Below are 19,701 nucleotides of genomic sequence, written 5' to 3' on the forward strand. Positions count from 1 at the left end.
TGTGTCACTGGGCAAGTCACTTAACCTCTCAGTTTTCTCCGATGTAAAAATGGCTACATATTTATCTCCCGGGGTACTGAAAAGGATAATATTTACACAGTGCTTTGAAGTAGGCAAAGTGCTCTGTAAGTGTCAGGTATATCTGAATATACACACATCTGAATGAATATACACACACACACACACTTACTTACCAATAACTGTAACGGGATCGGCAACCACCTTGCATGGGTGCCCCCTTTTCTCTGGCTGATCTACCTGTAATCATGGTCTTTTTTCAGGGCAGCACCAGCCTCTCACAGACAGCCCCCCTTTGGTTGGTTGGGTGTGATCCTGCTTTCAGTTTTAGTTCTTATATCGGGGTGGCACCCACCTCTCACGAGCACCCCTCCGGCTGATAGTTCTCTTGGTGCATCTTCAGCGACTCAGCCCTCCGGCCAAGCTGCAGACACTGTCCCTCCTTCCAGGGTATACAGTCCAGAGTTCTGATCATAGCCCTGGTATGGGGCCGTAGCTCTTAGGCTTCTTCCCAGAGGCACTGCCTTCTTCAACCACCCAGCCAGGGCCTATGTCAGTACCCACAGTTGGTGGTGTTTCAGCATGCCTCCCTGGGCTCAGTCTTCAACCAGACCAGCGGGGCCCACCTCAGTACCTCTGATCAGGCCAGGTTCTGTGCTCAGTCCCTCTGGGCTTCCGCCTGCCCGCACTGGCCTTCCTCCTGCTGCTCTTCCTGCCAGCCAGGCACCTGGTCTTCAGCAGCCTTCCCTGGGCTTCAGTCCTGTCTGCAGTGAGCTCTCCACAGTGAGCTGTCTGTGTTATTGCTGCTCTTTCAGCCACCCAGTCTCCACTCCTGGAGCTCCACACTGCAACTGAAGTTCTCTGGTCTGCTGCTTGTCTTATATAGGGCCCTTCTGGCCCCAGACTGGTTGCTCCATCAGCCCCTCTGATTGGCCACTCTTCTGCAGCCACTCTAGGCTGCCTGGAGGACTTCTCTCTGCTCTATTCTCAGGCAGGCTGATGCAGGGCCAGGAGGCCTCCAGTAGGGGGCCTACAGACCTAGTCCATCCTGCCACAATAACCAAATAGTGGTATTCTTATTTAATTGCATTTATGCACATCTACACTTAACGTTACTTTTGAAGTGATATAGTCTTGGTTGAAATTACCTGAAGACCTTCAAGGTGCAATCTGATACCCGAGTGTGTGTGTTCAGCCATAATAATAGTTAGTAATAAAGTTTATTGATTTTTTAAAGGTGACTAATCTGTATGTAAAGATGTAAACTAAAATATTGATGTAAACTAAAATAAAAGATGTAAACTCCTATTCAGTTACCTACAAAACATTGAAATCTTGGTACTGTCTTTGACATGTTGATTTACCATCTTGAGATGAACGGCAACAATTTTGAAAGCTTACACTAAAAATTCATGCAAAGTTATAGATTTCTGTACTGAATTGCAGCACTGATTGCTCTTGATTTCTTTTTCTTTTGTGATTTGTTTAATAAAAACTCATTTAGTTACTAGCACTCAGAACTTTCAGGTACCTCTATTTCTTCAGAAAAGAAAGAGGTAATTTGAGAAAGAGAGGGGGAAAAAAGCATGAATGAATTAGTGAAGTCATTTCTGTTTTGAAAATCCTGTCAGAATTTAGTAGATATTAACTGACTATGTATGCATAATTTTTATTTAACTGAACAGCAAACTTGTGTTTATTTCAAAACACTATTTCTCTATAGAAATTAGAACAGGGCTTGTATCTCACAGAACAGATTCAGTTATATATGTATTCTTTAGTGTTTAGAGCTACAAAACTTGAAGCTTCTGGACTCAGCACTAATAGAATAACAGGCTTTAATACACAGCTCCAATAGTTTGATTTTTGTACAATCCAATTATCCCAAAGAGTCATCTTCACAAGCTGTTTATTTGTTGTATATCTTAAAGGTCTATTTTGTAACAAGTTTGGGGTTCCTAATATATGAGAAAGCATGCTTATTATCACCTTCTACTGTTAAAAGTCTAATGTTAATTTAATTCATAAAGAGGATCCCCCTCCCCTGTGTGTGCCCCACCCTCACTCTGCCTCTTCCTGTCCCCACTCCTCTCCCTCCCCCACAGCGCCTCCTGCCCACCACTGAACAGCTGATCAGTGGTGGGCAGAAGGTGCTGGGGGTGGGGTGGGAGAGAAGCTGATTGACAGGGCCTGCCAGTGGGTGCTGAGCACCCAATTTTTTTTTTCCGTGGGTGCTCCAGCTCCAGAACACCTACGGAGTCAGCACCTATGTTCTGACATATACATGGTGTTCACCAGCCTGAAAATCCACACATGGGGATCACTTTGGCCAGTTTCAGTAGCAGACCATCCTTCCAGATTGTTGTAAGCTGCTGACAGATTGATGACAGGTATCAGTCTTGAATTTTCATTAGAATTCAGCCTCAATATTTGTAGTGAGAGCCAGGACCTGGTTCTGCTACCAGAAGTAGCAGCTTCTGTGCTGTCAAAAACCAGCTTGCTCCTTGGATCGGCTGGTGTCCACAGTGGGCCCAGTTTGGTTCAGAATCATATGCTCCATCACCTTGTAGTTGATGCACAAGACGGATATTGGTCTATAATTAGAAGGTGATCTGTAGGTTTTCCAGGCTCTAAGGGTGCAATGACCTTGGCTTCTCTCCACACACAAGGGATTTCATTGTTCTTCAGGATGTTGGTGAAAAGCTGCACCATCCATTTCCATGTAAGTGGACCCAGGACATATGAACTCAGGATAGATACCATCTTTTCCCAATTTTGTGGCTGCAATGGTGGCATCGATCTTCTTACTTGTGTCCAGACCACTGGGACGATGGAGTGGACGTGGACAACACCTGCCGAAGTTGATGCTGGACTTGTCTTCGATACTGTTTGTTCATAGGCTGTTTTGTTGTCCACTAAATTTTAGCAGTGGTGGCACTGTCTTTCACCTGCAGGCTAGTGACATATGTGGGATTTGCAGCCCCCAGGTGTGTCAGCAGATGCCAGGTGCATCTGCTCGAGTGTGTGAAGTTTAGACCTTCTACACATTCATGCCACCATTTCCCCCTTACTGCATCCAGTGACGCCAGGAGGGCTTTTCCAGTTTCTGTGTCTCTACATTTGTCATATTTGTGGAGGAGCTTTTGGTTCTCTGAAGTTCAGCCTGGAATGTATGATGACCTGTGTCCCAGGGGCGTGTTCTTCTTTGTAATGGAGATTAGGAGTGCAGTAAAACAGTCAAACATCTTTGGTGCGGGGGGAGTGCAGGAGATTGTGTCCTAGTGAAAATGGCACAGTCTACTCTTTTGATGTTCCAGCGCTGCGCCGATTTTGAGTAGACAACTGGGATTTGAATGCCAATATGGGTCAGTATTGGTCTATGTTGGCTGTTTGGGAAGTTATCAAGGATGATCCATGATGTGGGTATTGGTGTGCCTGAATCGTCTTTAGGCACACCAATAAGATCATAAGATCAGGGCAGTATTCTCTGCCCCATCTTGCAGAATGGAAAGTGATGCGCTGTTTTGCATCAAAAAGGAGGAACATATCATTTGCTTGCTGCATAGCCCCATTGTATGTGGTGACTATTAAAGTCGTGCACAAATACAGCAGGATCCTATGCATTCAGTCGAGCTGGTTGAGGCCACTGTGCACCAGTTGGTTTATATACATGAACGATGGTTAGCTTGTCGATGCACATGGAAATTGTAGTTGTTTCTTTTGAGTGCTATAGGAAGTAGAACCATATATTAAGTTGATCTCCTGCTTTATGTAAATTGCCAACCAATATTTTGGATGGTAATTGCTGGCTAGGAATGTATAGCCATTGATTTTGTATTTATGGACTTTTTCTTAATTTGCGACATGGATCCCCTGGAAGACAAGGCCATCGATGTTGGTCATTTTCAGTATTTTTTCCCGGTTGTCACACTACGACTGAGAGAGGCCTTCAACAGGTAGATCTTTTCTGCAAGTTCGATCTGCCTAGTATGTTGTCCCTGAAAAAATTGCCTTATTTTGTTGCTCTTTTCACCAGGAAGATGATAACTTTTACATGGTCCATCCTATTAAGTGGGAAACCGCGACTAAGGTCATCAGACCAGTGACTGAAAATCAACTGTTGACCTCCCAGGAAAACGGCAAGAACTCTCAAGTTAAATGAGAATAAAGGGCAAGTTTTCAAACAAATTAGGTGCACAATTCAGTATCAAAACTGCATATGCAATTATATAATTTTACACGCAAAGAGAGTAAATACATTTACAAAAAAGCAACTGAGCATTTTCTGCAAATGGCAGAAAAAAACAGCGATCCTAAAAGTGCCCTTTGTCATTTTTGCCCACAAGCAATATTGAATGCAACAGCAACTTTATGAACCTAAGTTTAGTTTACTTTACAGTATAAAGGCTATTTTATACTATTTGATACAGCAACCCTTTCACTGTAATCAGTGGGAGATCTATTGTGGACTGAAGGTACCATATGGCTCTAATTTTGAAAATCTGCCCATGGATCACAATTAAAAATGCACCTAAATCCTCTTCACAGAATGAGTTTTACATCTCTGTAGTAAAATATTTACCATTTTGTCTTCTAGTTCTACATATTAAAAATTTATGTTTATAGAATTACAAATGATATTTTAGCAATATTAACAAAACTGTAATTTCAACAGCAGATGTTCAGCAAGCAAAGAGAGCTGGAGCAAAATTTCCTTAAAAGATTTGTTTATGTGCAGTGTATAATAAATTTAGAGACCAGGAATTTTGAAAATGATATGAAATCCTCTTTTTTTTAAAGAAAGAATGTTTCAAAGAAAGTACCTTTTTTTAGCTACAAAGAGAAGATATTAAGTCTTTCTTCATATGCTGTTTCGTTAAAAAAAACCTATTGCCCCAGAGACGTGAGCATAAACATGATACTGGCAATATCGGTAATCATATAATCTCCCGAGTGCAGCAGAATCTGTAACCTATCTGGTTTACACAGTGCTAGCCATCTCCCCATTGTTTTCTCAGTAACAAAACTTTAAAGCTCACTTTGCTTGTATCCAGACATATATGGTAAAAATAATTTTACATACTTCCAATGGGATCTTGATAATAAATATTACAGAAGTACACAAAAAGATCTTACCTGCCACAGATACAAGTGTAAGAAGTATGGCGCATGCCACCACGAGTATAGCAATAATGCTGAAACAGGCTGCAAATAAAAAAAAAAAAGCAGTAATTAATAATTTATTCAGAAACAACACAAAGCAAGCAAGAAAGCAAGCAAGACTGCACTGAAGTGAGACTTGTGTGTGCAAGTCTCCCTACTACCTGACAAACATCGCCCTGAATTTCTGCTCAATTTAACACTCAAATTAACCTACATTCTCTCAACTCAGCCAGTTTGTGTATTTTTCATGATGTACCTGTCATCAAGCCTGGTATGAAACTTTGCAACAGAAAAATACTGAAACTGCAGCGAAGCACGTTTAATTTCTGAAGAATGGTAAATTGCTCTCCTTAGTAACTCAGCACAGAAAAACAACTTTGGAATACACTGGTTTATCTGACCTTAGAACCAACTAGCTAATAAATAGTTAAAGAATCAAAGGCTGAAAACAATTGTTAAACTGCCTGGGTCTGAGATTACAGAGTTGAATAAAATACCTCCTGTTGCATGTCTGAAGCACCAACTACAAATACAATCCACATTTGTTGCAAACCTCCACCTTAATATTTTCCAGAAAGGAAATGCAACTTCCCAGATAGGCTGGCTCTCTCCACCAACAGGAGCCTACCTAAACAAAGATAAAGGAGTCTTTTCTGGAGTGGAATGAGGGGTCCCACTGGGAAAGATGATCCAAGGCTAGCCCAAGCCTTTTCGAAATTTCAGAGTTTCAGGTTTGCACACCACTGAATTGGCTTTGACACCTACAGATGGTCCCTGCTATTGCAGGTTGATGCAAACTCGCAGTGTGTGTGGGAACCTGCATGACAGCTGCCCATGCTGTACCTGTTCTCTAGATAAAAAGACTTAATTGTCCCACAATCCGGCACATTTTACTAGTTACACAATCCACAGTAAGCTTAACAGGAAAAAAAGCGTGTGCTGTATTACACACTGAAAACATGAAACTACTTATTTTCACTTAAATACTGCAAAAAGAAAAGGAGTACTTGTGGCACCTTAGAGACTAACCAATTTATTTGAGCATAAGCTTTCGTGAGCTACACTTACAGCTAAGTGAGCTGTAGCTCACGAAAGATTATGCTCAAATAAATTGGTTAGTCTCTAAGGTGCCACAAGTACTCCTTTTCTTTTTGCGAATACAGACTAACACGGCTGTTACTCTGAAACCTGTTAAATACCTGAGTTATCTTACCTTAACTTATACCTTAAATACGCTTAAATACCTCAGTTATCTTACCATTCAAATGTGAGCAACAAAATAAAGATCTGGATCTCAACACCAAGACTAGATGGTGGTAAATAAGAGCCAGATAAGGAAATATTACAAAAATGCTTGCTTTATATATATAAAATAATGCATTCTGGAAGTTTATTCTCTTTGCAGCACTGTCCTCCTGGGGGAGCTATTTAGCCTTGAAAGCACAACAGCATTTTCATCTTCACAAATATTGCACTGTAAAAGTCCTTTGCACATGAGGGCAGACGCGCCCAGAGCACAATCACTACAGGATTAGGTGCTATAAGAGTTAAGCACATATCACGGACCCTTTTATTCTTTGTGAAATATGCTCTAATTACAATCCAATTCCCTTTAATATTGAATGGATTCAGAAAACTCATTTGTTGTAATACCAAAATCATTTCATTAACACAGGGTGATACTGGTGCCATTCAAACTTCAGAGATGTTATGATTTTGTCCTTTTGTAATAGCAGTCCACAGAACACAATGTTCATTCTTTGAAGGACATTAAGAGTATTACTTAAACAACCATAGAGTCAAAATATATTTCAAAAACTTCCCAAAGGGATAATTAATTGAAAAGATATACACCAAACCTCCCAAATTAAGGAAATGAACACAAAGGAAATGAAATGAAAGGAAATGAAAATAGAATTATATCTCTAAGGACTAAATCCTGACTTTTCAGGGAGATGGATTTTATATGATTTTTCCTCATCTTTAATTACAATGATTTTACTAGTTTTGGATTACTCTGGAAATTTAGAAGTGTGCAAAGAGAAAGTCAGAGAAGAGGATAGCAGTACAGGAGTCTGGGGGACACTCTGAAATTAAGAGATGGGATAACAAGCGCTCCACTAACTTTTGCAACTGGATGCTATCAATCTTCCATTTAGCAGTCACACACATTCTGTTTCCACTATCACTTCACTTTATGGATCTCTGTTTCTTTCCATTTGCAAATTCTAGATTTCTGTCTCCATAACACATTTGCATATAGAAGTCTATTATTACAGGCATCGTGAACATGCCCCCAAGCATTTTGTCAAGCATCTTATATTTGTATGTATGTATAATAATGCTGTATTTAAGTAGCTTTCAGTGTTTTTTATAAACCCCTACATAGTATTTAAGTGACTGAGTAAAATATTTCCTAGTCTCAGAAGCTTTCAGTAACCTTCTAAAGTGCTTTAAAAATGAAATAATGAAAGCTGTAAACTTCCTTCTATCTTTGGTGATATAAAGATAGCAGGGCTTATTTTTCAATATGACAAATGACCACATATTCATAAAGCTGGAACTTATATGAAACTTCATGCAGTAATGTAATTGTTACCTTTTGCAGCATTCCCAGATCAGCAATTAAAGGTAGTAAAATAAGTTAAGAGATGCTGCATATAATCTACCTTTTGTCTGAACTTCCCATTTTCTTTTTCCAAAAATGGTTACATTGGTTGTTTCACATGTTATGGATTTATTTTGAAAAAGAAAAATTAAAAAGGCGTTGTTAATGCGATTGAGCCAGGGATAGTATATCTTTACTGGGTAATGTGTTTTCCCACTAGAGACCAGAGTAAAATTATTCACATTATTGTATCGTTACTTTCTCAGTCAAGTGATTCATTATAAATTATGTGCTAACGTGGTTGCTATCAAAAAAGTCAACATTTGCCAATGGTGTGGCACCTGAATTTCCAGAGTTATTTCTTATTGCAAGTACAAGATATAACTGTAGTATTTCAGATACCACTGCTGGCAAATGCTGGCTTTTTCAAGTTAACAACCGTGTCCAGCATCTTAAAAGTGGCCTATATCACTCTGGGTGAAATCCCGGCTCCATTACAGTCAATGGGAGTTTGAGCCAAGATTTCACGCTGTGTGTTGTAGTTTCTGTAAGAATTTTGCATTGAACAATGCAGCTTATAGTTATATGAAACAGAATATATTTTTCTGAGTAATACATTTGATGGATCTTCATGGCATTCTCCAAGTGCAATGCAAAAGTTAAGGGAGTGAAATACTGCAAGTTGGACATATGACTTAGGGCTTGTCTACACTTAACAGAGGATTGATGCTGTGGTGATCAATGCATCGAAGGTCAATTTAGCGGGTCTTCACTAGACCCGCTAAATCGACCACCAATCGCTCTCTCGTCGACTCCTGTACTCCACCTGATCGAGAAGAGTAAGGGGAGTCACTATTCACGTAACTCAAATTGCGTAGCTTAGATTGACTTTTCCCTTTAGTGTAGACAAGGCCTAAATCTGGAAATCCATATGCAGTTATATTAGAAACACTGTGTCTGGCATTTAGGCTGGCCGCTTTTTTGACTGGCTGCTATGTATGTTTAATATGGTTTTATGTTGGATCTGGATCATCTGTCTAAGAATTTCTAATGCATGCATCACAGGTGCAAGCAGTTGGCACTTCTTTTTGAACTCCCCTTTTATGTTTCATTGATAGTATTTCCCCTTTAGGGTATATGTATTTTTTGTCACCATGCGCACTATGTCTTCATGGTGTATACAGATCAGTCATTGGTCTATTTACATCAGATGTTACCCTGTTTATCCACAAAGTTCTTTTGAACTTGTATGTTTTTTTTTTACTGCTTTGAAACCACAATTAATTTTTTAAAAGAGCACATACCATCAGGTAATTTTCATTCGAAATTCAGCTTCTTAAAATTATTATAACTGGTGGAAAGTCTGGAGTTTAAAGAGAATTTTAAAAACTGACCTCTTTGTCATTGATTTAAAAAAGGGCAAACATTAGCCCCTATTTTATTACAGCTGAAGAAAATCTAAAGTTTTAGCTCACTCTTTCTTAAATCTGAAGCATCAGGTAATCTTATTCCCACAGCTATGCCTATTCTTGATTACTTTATTGACAATGCTAATTTAAGGGACAAGAACATTTATCTCCCAAAAAATGTTAGGTTTTGAGCCACTGGAAATAATAGAGAAGCACTGTCACAGCTACAGGGTGAACTGTGCCTTAGAGAGAGTTTTCCAATAAACAGCTTTTCTATTATTTTCTTCAGGACTCTTATCTGAGCCATTGTTTCATTTCCTGTTGGCTTCTTTCTTAACAGCCTTGTTTGATTTAACTCCTGGCATTCAGATAGGTTAATATCAAACAGATAACTTAAGGAGCATCTGATGTTTATAAAAAATACTACACAACTCTCTCAGTCTCTACAAGCACATACCAGTATTTTCAATATCCTAAGTGGTTATTGCATATAAGTAGAGCTGAACCGCCAAAAATTGTCAGAAAATAAAAAAAACTCTGATTTTTTAAGGGTCTTTCAAACTATTTTAATGTAAAGTCTACTTTGGATTGTCTTTTCTGTAAACAAATGACTAGAATCTGTCTTAGCATATTTTATACTTGCTGCATTTGTGTTTTTATGGCAATCCTTAGGTGGGTAGGGTTTCTAATGCAGTATCTTACACGTTGGAAATTCTAATGGGATCTCTTGACCAGGAAAAAGGAAACCAAATAAGGTATGAGTTTAATTTTAACATAGCTTCATTTAATAGCTTGCATACATAGAATAAAGGAGCAAAGTCCAGGAGTATTATCAATATTCATTAACTACTTTTTTCACTTTTCTCTTCTTTTGACATCTTCCTCTTCGTAATATACGAACTATCCCCACACATTCAGTAACGTATAGTATTTATTTCCCAGAAAGAAGTGAACGCTTTATGGGCTGAACAAAGAATATGTTATTTATGATTCTTATCAAGGGTGTTCTTTTTAACAGATAATGGATATGTAGAAGAGAGCAATACGCTATACCTCTCAACTAGTCACTTTCGAGTCTAGATATTTTTGGACTAAGAAACTACTACTTCTACTTCTAAATCACATCAAACAAATAAAATCTTTTGAGTCTAGTCTAACAATCGGTACCATCTATAATTATATCTAGTAAAATAGGATGGGAGAGAGAAAAAATATAAGGGACAGAGTGCAGAAAGTAGAGCCCTTTGTTACTTTTTCTATCAAGAATTTAACTCCAATTTCTATTATTTTGACAGATACATGACAGTGCTTCTTATGCTTGACTTCCACTGAGCCAAAGTCTGATTCAGTCGTCAAGATAGTTTATTTAATGCTGCAATTGAGTTAACACACTTGGGTAAGTACAGAGAAAATTTTTTATCCAAAATGAAAGAAACCAATGATGCTGCATTGGCTTAAGTGAGATTCTTCAGTAAATACACAGATCTTGTACTGCAATGCACACATATTTCTCATTCATTTCTACTGCTTTTCAGATGCCAAGTGCTTTGTTATCGCAACCTTCTGTGCTATGTACAATGGACAACTCCCATGGGTTTTTCAGGCAACCTCAAAATTAGCCGAACATTTTCCACTCCCCTCCCCATTTTTATATGAGCAATTGGGGTTATGGCCCTCAGCATGTACTCATTTTTTAGGACTTGGGGGATAAAGGGAAAAGTACCCAACTTTCCCTTAGCGATAATGCTAATGCTTACAAATGTGCTTAACTTTAAATTATGAACTTAAACCTCGCTTTGATTTTTAGTTTTCTATGTGAAATTGAAAAGCCTGACATTTTCCTTCTGGCCTCAAATCCTTCCTACCCTGCAGATTCTTTTCTCTATTTTGAAGGAAAAGTACAAAATAAGCAAAACAGAATCCCCACACAATCCGCCCCCAACACACACCCTACCCCGCCAAAATTAAATTGTCACCTACTTTAAGTGAGTATTAACGGGGCCTCTGTCCATATTTCTTCTTCCCTGTGCTCTTCACCCTCCAAAATATCCCTTTCTACCCTCAGGCTTCCACCCTTTAGTACCTGCTATTGATCTGACACCCTGGAGTGGGTGGTCACTCAGAGAAGGGAGAAGAGTCTTAGCTGCCAGCCTTCTGCCCCTCTCCTTTCTACCTCTCCTCCTGTCTCCCCCCATCCTTATAGCCAGAAGCATACAGCCCTTAGAGGCTGGTAGAAGGCAAAGATTTAAAGAAATCAAAACAACTTCCTGGTGTCTGGCCAGAAATGTGAAGAAACCATCAGGTGAACCAAATCTGGAGAACAGTGCTACAAGTCTGAGGGTGAAATCCTGTCCCCTGTTCCCATTAAAGTCAATGGCAAAAATCCCATCAATTTTAGTAGGGCCAGGATTTCACCCTACATCTTCACTCAACACACAGTTCTCTGTCTTAGTCAGGCACTCAGAAAACAAAGAAATGCATCATCCACATCTTTAAAAAACAAGATGAAACAGAGTGTTATCAGCCTTCTGATGCCACTACGGCCCAAAGAACTTTACAGAGTCTCCTGGACAGGAGAGGCACCAGAGTACGAGCGTGACCTGGGGGTGAATAAACAGCTACTCAACATCCCCCTCCAAGAGCTTCCTGGAAGGATGGAATAGAACACAGAACAATCTGGTTTGCTACTTCCAGATTCTGGAGTCATTTCAACAAATCGTCTTGCTCAGTGGTAGTTTAGAAATTCATTTTAAGATGATGTATCAGTATGGTGTAGCAGGCATAAACTAACACACAGGGCCAGATTTTCCAAAACTGGTTTCCCTTTTTTGTGCTGCAATTGGCAGCCACAATTTTGATCATTTAGACATTTAAGTACCTACAGATAAGGTGCTTACAGAAGCCTAAATAGTCTATACTTTTGCATCCACGGTTACCAATGGGTGCAATTTATCTATTGTATCTGAAGTATTTTTAAGGCACTCACCACCATAAATATGTAGAATTACAGACACAAAAATGAAAGCTCCAGTTAAAGTCTGGCAGATAATCAGTATCAATGAGTACACACATTTTTTTGAAAAGTACCTCATTCTCTACCCTGAGATATGAGCATAAACAGCATACACAACCAAGAATTAGCAACAGAAAGCTTCATAAGTAAAGGGCAATTTTCTTAATTGTCCAGGTTAAGATGGGACTCTTATTGGCTATCTGGGGCTAACTAGCTACTCAGATTTAGTTGACAAACTCAGTCTCATTTGACTTTTAATACGCTGGTGTATCTTTTCAGTTTTGTATACAATGTGCAAAGAAGTTTTTTCATACAGAAATGTTATACATAAACTAGTTGGAAGAAATAGTCAGTGAAATTAAAAGAAAGAAACCATCGTGTCCACAAACAGTGAGCTCAAGGCCGATGAAGAAATTAGTACTAACTATTCTGAAGAGTGAAGCTTTATCCTATAGCTCCGTGGCAAATATACCTAACAATTTTGTGAATGAAGCAATACTATTTCAATGTCCTGCATGATATCAGAAATTGCTGTTATGTATAGTCCTCTTCCTGATGGGGTGGTAAGCTTTGCAATTTACTACACGATCAGCAAGAGGACTATACACAACATTATTAACATTGCTACAGCTTAATTTCTCAAATCCAATCACTTGTAATTTGAACTTCCTCTAATGAAAAAGCTTCTTATAAATTTAAGATCTGAGCTGGATGGTGTGTGTGCATGCATGCACGCTCAAATTTCTAAATTTCACTCTCACTTTTGAGATTTTTAGTGCCAGTCAAGAAAAAAAGATAAGAGATTGTTCCTCAGACTATGTTTTAATATCCTGGAAAACTTGAAGCAAAAAGGACTGGTCAAACTCAGGGACTGATTCTTGATTTCAGTGCGGCTGTTTGAGGAGTAAGGGGATGCTTGAGTTGAGTAAAGGTACCAGAATTAGAACCGTAGTAAGTAGGCATGAAATATAATTGGTTGCATGTCAAATGAACCATAAACAGAACATACATTCCAAAGGAGGAATATAATAGCACTGAAGATGTGAATTTCAAGAGTAAGAAACAAAAATGACTCTACAGCATCTGCTTTATTTCCAAATATTGTCTCCTGTTGATTTTCCAAGAAGTTGTACCACCGTTCTTGCACTCTATCCCCAAAACAGATGGATACCCATCCAGAGTTCAGGAAAGGAACAAAAAGTGAAATTACCAAAAAGATTAAGAAAAAAGTAATTTATGAATGACAATGCCTGACAGGTGCAAAACAGAATACAAGACAATAGGATTGTGGGCTTTTAAGATCACAAGGGAGCTAACCATACCATGACATCTGTTTCACCAGGGATTAATACCACCTGGAAATAAGAAACAAGGAGAAAGTCCATAAATAATACAAAATCCAGCACTGTCACAAATGTCATGTATTATTTGTGATCATCGAAGGTAAATGATATTCTTAGTTTAAGAATGGAGTTACTTAGCTGAGGCGTAACTAGCATATTAATTGGATAATTGGAAATTATAAATTGTCTGTCTTATGTTAAGAACAATTTAATAGATGAGAAGACATTGGCTGATATTTCTTTGATCTTTTTTGATTAAACTACTCATCTTCCTGGATTTCCCAATGGTATTTGGGAACATACAAAGAATGAATACATTTTGGGTGAGAACAGGGATAAAGAGATCCCATTTTTTGCTAACTGCATTTTGACAGATTATACTTAAATTTTCTAGTTAACTTTTTTGTTTGTTTGTTTCACCATATTATATTGATAGAGGTCATCCAAACAACTCTTCTTGAGTTTAAATTTAACCTACTGTTTTTAGCTGTACCAGGGGTGGGAAAATGCAATTACAGCCAAAACTTTTTAAGAAGTTCTCTAACTTTCCTCCAAGTACTGCAGATTTCATAGAACTATGAATTTTGTGAAAACTTCCTTCACCCGCCTATCAAAATTAGACAAATATTCATTTTCATGGAGCTGTAGCTGAAGCCTGGAAATGAAAACAATGAGCGTGAAAAGTATAACCTCCTATGGTACTTCTTGTTCTTCAGAAACATTATTATAATAAAAAGTCCGGGGTGGGAGAACATGTCCTCTTCATTTCCTGTGCGGGTTCCATAGTGCTCAAGGATTCTATAGTAGTTACTGTCTTGCCTGCACACCTGAAGCTGACCTACCTACGCAGTTATCTATCTGCTGCATTTAAATAGATAACGAACAGCACCACAATATCTCATTGCTACTCAGTACATTGTTACTTTCCATTCATTTAGAAGCTGTGAAGCCTTGGACCAAAGATCCATTATTACGGCTATCATGTAAGAGTCTGAATCTGGAAGAGAACATAAGCTGTGAGGGTCCTGTGTTTCCAAAAACATAACATGGATCTGGAAATGACACATGTAAAACAGGAAGAAAGTGAAACCTCTTATTTGAAAGCATTTTGTTTATAGAACTGTTTTTAAACAACCACCTCATGTTCTGTGCTTAATGAATCACAGAGGAAGTGTCAGATTCTTACTGCAAACTGTAACAGTTTCACTTCAAAAACAACAAACCTTCCAAACTCCTTGGAGGTTTCAGTTTGAGGGGCAGGTTTCTAACGGGAAAGCTGGAAAACTCAGCTGGACTTCAGTTTCAGCTCAGTGAGATTGTGGCACAGTGAGGGGAGGACAGACCCCTTTGAAGCACTGCCTGTTCGTGGGAAGTCATCCAGTGAAGACAACAGTTGTCAACAGTTATCCTCATTGGTAACCTACCTTCTACTGTTATTGAAAACATTGTAACTGTCAGTATAAATGAGATTAAAAGTGTTTGCCATTACAGAAGAGTGATCATTACCAAATTCCACCACATATCTATCACAGTTTCTGGAACTACTTTGAAAATGGTTTTGGCTAATCCACTCTAGCAGCTAAATAATTTCCAATTGAGAGGAATCTGGGATTACGGGGAACACCATCTCTGCTGAAAACCACTTTCAGTAATGGGTCATTTTCCTTGGGCATATGAGCCTTGGAGTTTTCAGTCTTTCGCAAAATAAATATTTAAATACATAGCATAGTAGTCCTTTGTACTATGAAAAGAGTGGTCAACAATAAGGATCTCATTTTGACTTCTTAACCAACTGTAAAAGACGCTGTGTTACAAGCATTAACAGTGATACAAAATTGCAAGTACTATTATGGTCTAATAATTTCACACTTAATCTAATATTATATAAAGAGATGGCATAAGATTTTCTAAGACTCATTGCTCCATTTCTTCTCTAATAATTCTAGATCTCAACTGGCATATTTTAAATTAAATTTTGTAGTTTAAACCTATTTATCAACAGCTAATTAATGAGGTCTAAATCCTTTGATGACAGAATGATTAAACAGCATTTTAACTAATCCATCTTTAATTAAAATGCTGCCAGCAAACCATTTCTGAATGTATATAAAGGACACATTTATAGATGCTCACTCTTTAAATATGCATTATGTAAAGCCAATAATTAGAAGAACTCATGATTTCAATTATATTTTAATTACTGTTACATATAAAACATGCTTTAATAGATGTAGTGCAATACATTTTCTTTCTTTATGACTCACTAATCATTCCTATTGGGGTGACAACCAAATAAAAGGAAGTTTAATATATGCACTAGTACACGAATCTTGTTTTAGGTTTGAGCCAATTCTCTCTACATTTTTTCTTTCCAGAAACAAGGTACTTAATTATCTCTAAACCTAAAATACAAACGAATCCTCATAAATCCCTATTAAAAACCATAAAAGTGAATTAGATATAACTGGCCATAAATATAAGAAAATAGGGATAAATGCATTTATACCAGAGGTGGGAAAACTACGGCCCGTGGTACTGTCCTGCCCGGCCCTTGAGCTCCTGGCCGGGGAGGCTAGCCCCCCGGCCTCTCCCCTGCTGTCCCCCTCCCCCGCAGCCACGATGATGCGTGGGCAGCACTCTGGGTGGTGGAGCTGCGTGCTCCTGATGGACAGAGCGGTAGCGTGTCTAGCTCTGGCCGGGCAGCGCGGATGCCAGACATGCTACTCTAAGCAGCATGGTAAGGGGGCTAGGGCCGGGGAGTCAGATAAGGGGCGGGGAGTCAGGGGAAAGGGGTGTGGATAGGGGTCAGGGGATGGGGAACAGGGGGTGGGACGGGTGTGGGGTCCCAGGGGGAGCCTGTCAGGGGTGTGGATAGTGGTCGGGGCAGTCAGGGGACTGGGAGCAGGGGGGTTTGGATGGTGGGTGTGGCCCAGGGGGTGGTTAGGGGCAGAGGGTCCTGGGAGGGGGTGGTCAGGGGACAAGGAATGGGGGGGTTGGATGGGTCGGGAGTTCTGAGGGGGGCGGGAAGTGGGAGGGGGAAGATAGGGGGCAGGGGCCAGGCTGTTTTGGGGGGTAGGGGCCAGGCTGCTTGCAGGGGCACAGCCTTCCCTACCTGGCCCTCCATACAGTTTCACAACTCCGATGTGGCCCTCGGGCCAAAAAGTTTTCCCACCCTGATTTATACCTATTATTAAAATGGAATTTTCCTAGAGCTTCCTAAACTGGTGTAACACTGGTGGTACTTAAATAAGGTGACCTCTCTGTCTTCAGAATTCATCTAGTTAGAAAATTATCCTGAATACTGCAGATACTTTTCACAGTCTAAGGCAATTGGGAAGTTAAAAACAACAACAATCCAACACTGTGGGTATGTCTAAACTTCAATTATAAACCTGCTGCTGGCCCATGCCAGCTGACTCGGGCTCACAGGTCTTGGGCTAAGGGATTGTTTAATTGTGGTGTAGACATTCGGGCTTGGGCTGGAGCCCAGGCTCTAGGACCCTGCAAGATGGGAGTATCCTAAAGCTTGTGCTGCAGCCCAAGCTCGAATGTCTATACTGTATACAATTAAACAGCCCCTTAGCCCAAGACCTGTGACCACAAATCAGCTGGCATGGGCCAGCTGTGAGTTAATAATAATAGTATAGACATACCCTGTATAGATACCATGGTTTGTATATAGAAGAGCCTTCACTTATTTTATTGCTTGTAAACTCACCTGACTATTGCCACTTGGTTTACAGGGGAAAGCTGATGCCAGCATATGCTGAGATGTCTACTAACAATAATCGTTATTCTCTCTCTACAGGAGCTCTTACTTCAAAATGTATGTTAGTACTATCGGAAGTACTTGCTGTGCCACAATCAATTTCCCATATGAAAAATAATAAAACTTTATTATGAGCTGGCCAGGCAGGAATAAGGGAAAATCTCTTCTGTCAACACCTCTTTCTGCTGGGTGTGGTCAGAGTGGAAGGTAAGGTAGGGAGGAAGGCTTCCTCACCCTCCCTTCAGCATGCCCGTGACCCTCATGATGAAGAGAGTGCCACCAAGCTGCTTCGCCCTTCTTTGTCTCACATCCTCAACCTGCCGTTGACAGGGCATTATCAGTGACCCTTTCCCCCTCCCCTCCTGGCAACAGCTGCTGTCCTGACCTTCCTGTGGTTGTGTTATGTTTGGTGCCCGATTTTGTGGTTCTGGCTGAAGGTTTTGGGTGATCATTTTTGAGGAGTTAGGAAAACATTCCCCACTGCCTCCCATAATGCAAAACTGGAACAGAGTGCATTTTTTAAATTCTCAGCAGCCAGAAGGTCTGGTGTTCTTGGCTATGAGCATGTACGACAATGCTCCTTGGTTGGCTGTCAGCAGGGGGACTGAACCTTGGACCTCTGGACTGAAAAAGCACAAGCCTCTTCTGCCTGAGCTAAAAGACCCAGCTCTGTTCGCTCAAAGTCTGCAGCAAATCCGAAACTCATCTGATCCAGCCACTGGGGATGGGAGCAGAGAAAACACCACAGTGTGTAAGAAAGGTGACACAGGCTCATCTTGAACATTTGCTGGAGTCCAGTGGAGTTTCCAAGGACCACCTAGCAAACTGAATAAATTCAGGAAGCTTGGAGCGTGGCATGTGATGGAGGGTTAGTATAGGGGATTCAACTACCTAGTGCAGATAGTGGCCTGAAATGTTTGCATGAGAAGGGGAGGGACTACAATTTGGCTGGAGGACCTTTTCTCTTTATTATGGAAAAGATCAGCTGGATAGCTTTCTTCTTTTGCATGGTGCTAAAAGAAACCTCTTAGCCTGAATGTGGGTCTTGACATGGGGTATCCACACAGGGCAATGTTGGTTACTGTTGGGGCAATTTAACTATTCTAATTCCAGGGTTCACGCACCTAGTCTTTCTGGGTGAAAATATACAATGTAAATATAAAGATTATATTGTTGCTCTTTCAACCCTTTGTCAGGAAGTACTGGTTGCCGTAGTGATTAGACTTACTAGCACCATATTTAAATAAACGTGATCAGTTCCAAAAAGGGCCTTTTCCCCAACAGAAAGTAAAACAAAGGCTGAAAGCTCTTGAGGCTATTTTAGAATAATATTCATTTTTTACCTTGGGGAGGATTTAACTACTTTATCAGTATTTAAATAATTATACATTAATTTTACATCTCCTCTTTACCTGTTTTGATAGTTTTGGATTATTTGGAATTATGAAAAACAGTTCAATAGGCTGGTAGGGATTTTTAGTGAGTAATGCATTATATTTAAAATCTTTCCACCAAATGAGAAACATTAAGGCCTATCTACTTTGTAATTGCTTTTACTGGGTTGAATACTCAGGTCCTGGCATTAACAGATTATATATACTGTAGTACTTTTTCCTGCAGAGCATCGTATTTGTTTAAATTTCAAATTCCTCCTACATCTCCCAATCCTGCAAAGGGATCAATGTGGCCCCTTCCTAGGCTCAGTCACAGTCAGAAAACAGTATTTCATATGAGTTGTCTGAATAATAATTTTTTAAAATGTATTTTTGTTATAAATTACAGAGAATGGAATATCACACTGCAGCATAAAGACAGCAACTGTCTTTTTAGCTTGAAGGAAAACTAAAGCAACTAAACTTAAAACAGTCTTCTGATTCTTTTTGTTCCAGCATCCCTGCCAGAGAAGCCCTCCCACTGACACAGTACTGTCTAAACCGGGAGTTAGGTTGGTATAAACGCGTTGCTTACATGTGTGGATTTTCCACGTCTCTGAGTGACATAGTTATACCAACATAAATTGCTAGTGTAGACCAAGCCTAACAAAGTAATCTTAATTCTAATCTCTGTATTTAGAAAAGTATTTAGAAGGAAATTTGCTTATTTGTAAAATATAGGAATGACCTCCAAATACAATAATGCCTCTAATCCAAATCTTGTATTTGACACATTTTATACAGAAGACACCAGTAAGTGAGCATTTACTTAAGTTGCACAAAGACACTACAGTGATCGGCACTATATAGATTGCTGGATGTTATATTAAGCACAGTATGGGAGACATTTCCCATTCCAAGTATAGCAAATAACACAGCAAAGATGGTTTAGTAAAGATCCATTTTTTAAACAGTCCTAACTATAAGAACACATATTATATGGAC

The 19,701-nt window shown here is 39.5% G+C and overlaps 1 protein-coding gene across 4 annotated transcripts in view; it reads right to left on the reverse strand.

The window, feature by feature from the left end:
* PEPD (peptidase D) overlaps nt 1–19,701 on the reverse strand; it is a 220,505-nt gene that overhangs the window by 85,594 nt on the left and 115,210 nt on the right. For all 4 annotated transcript variants that reach the window (XM_073307882.1, XM_073307881.1, XM_073307880.1 and 1 more), the window contains one exon: nt 5,155–5,223. In XM_073307882.1, coding sequence (XP_073163983.1) covers nt 5,155–5,223 — 69 coding nt within the window. The remainder of the gene's footprint in view (nt 1–5,154; nt 5,224–19,701) is intronic.

The sequence above is a fragment of the Lepidochelys kempii genome, chromosome 12 (assembly GCF_965140285.1).
Source record: "Lepidochelys kempii isolate rLepKem1 chromosome 12, rLepKem1.hap1, whole genome shotgun sequence".
In the NCBI taxonomy this organism is placed as follows: domain Eukaryota; kingdom Metazoa; phylum Chordata; order Testudines; family Cheloniidae; genus Lepidochelys; species Lepidochelys kempii.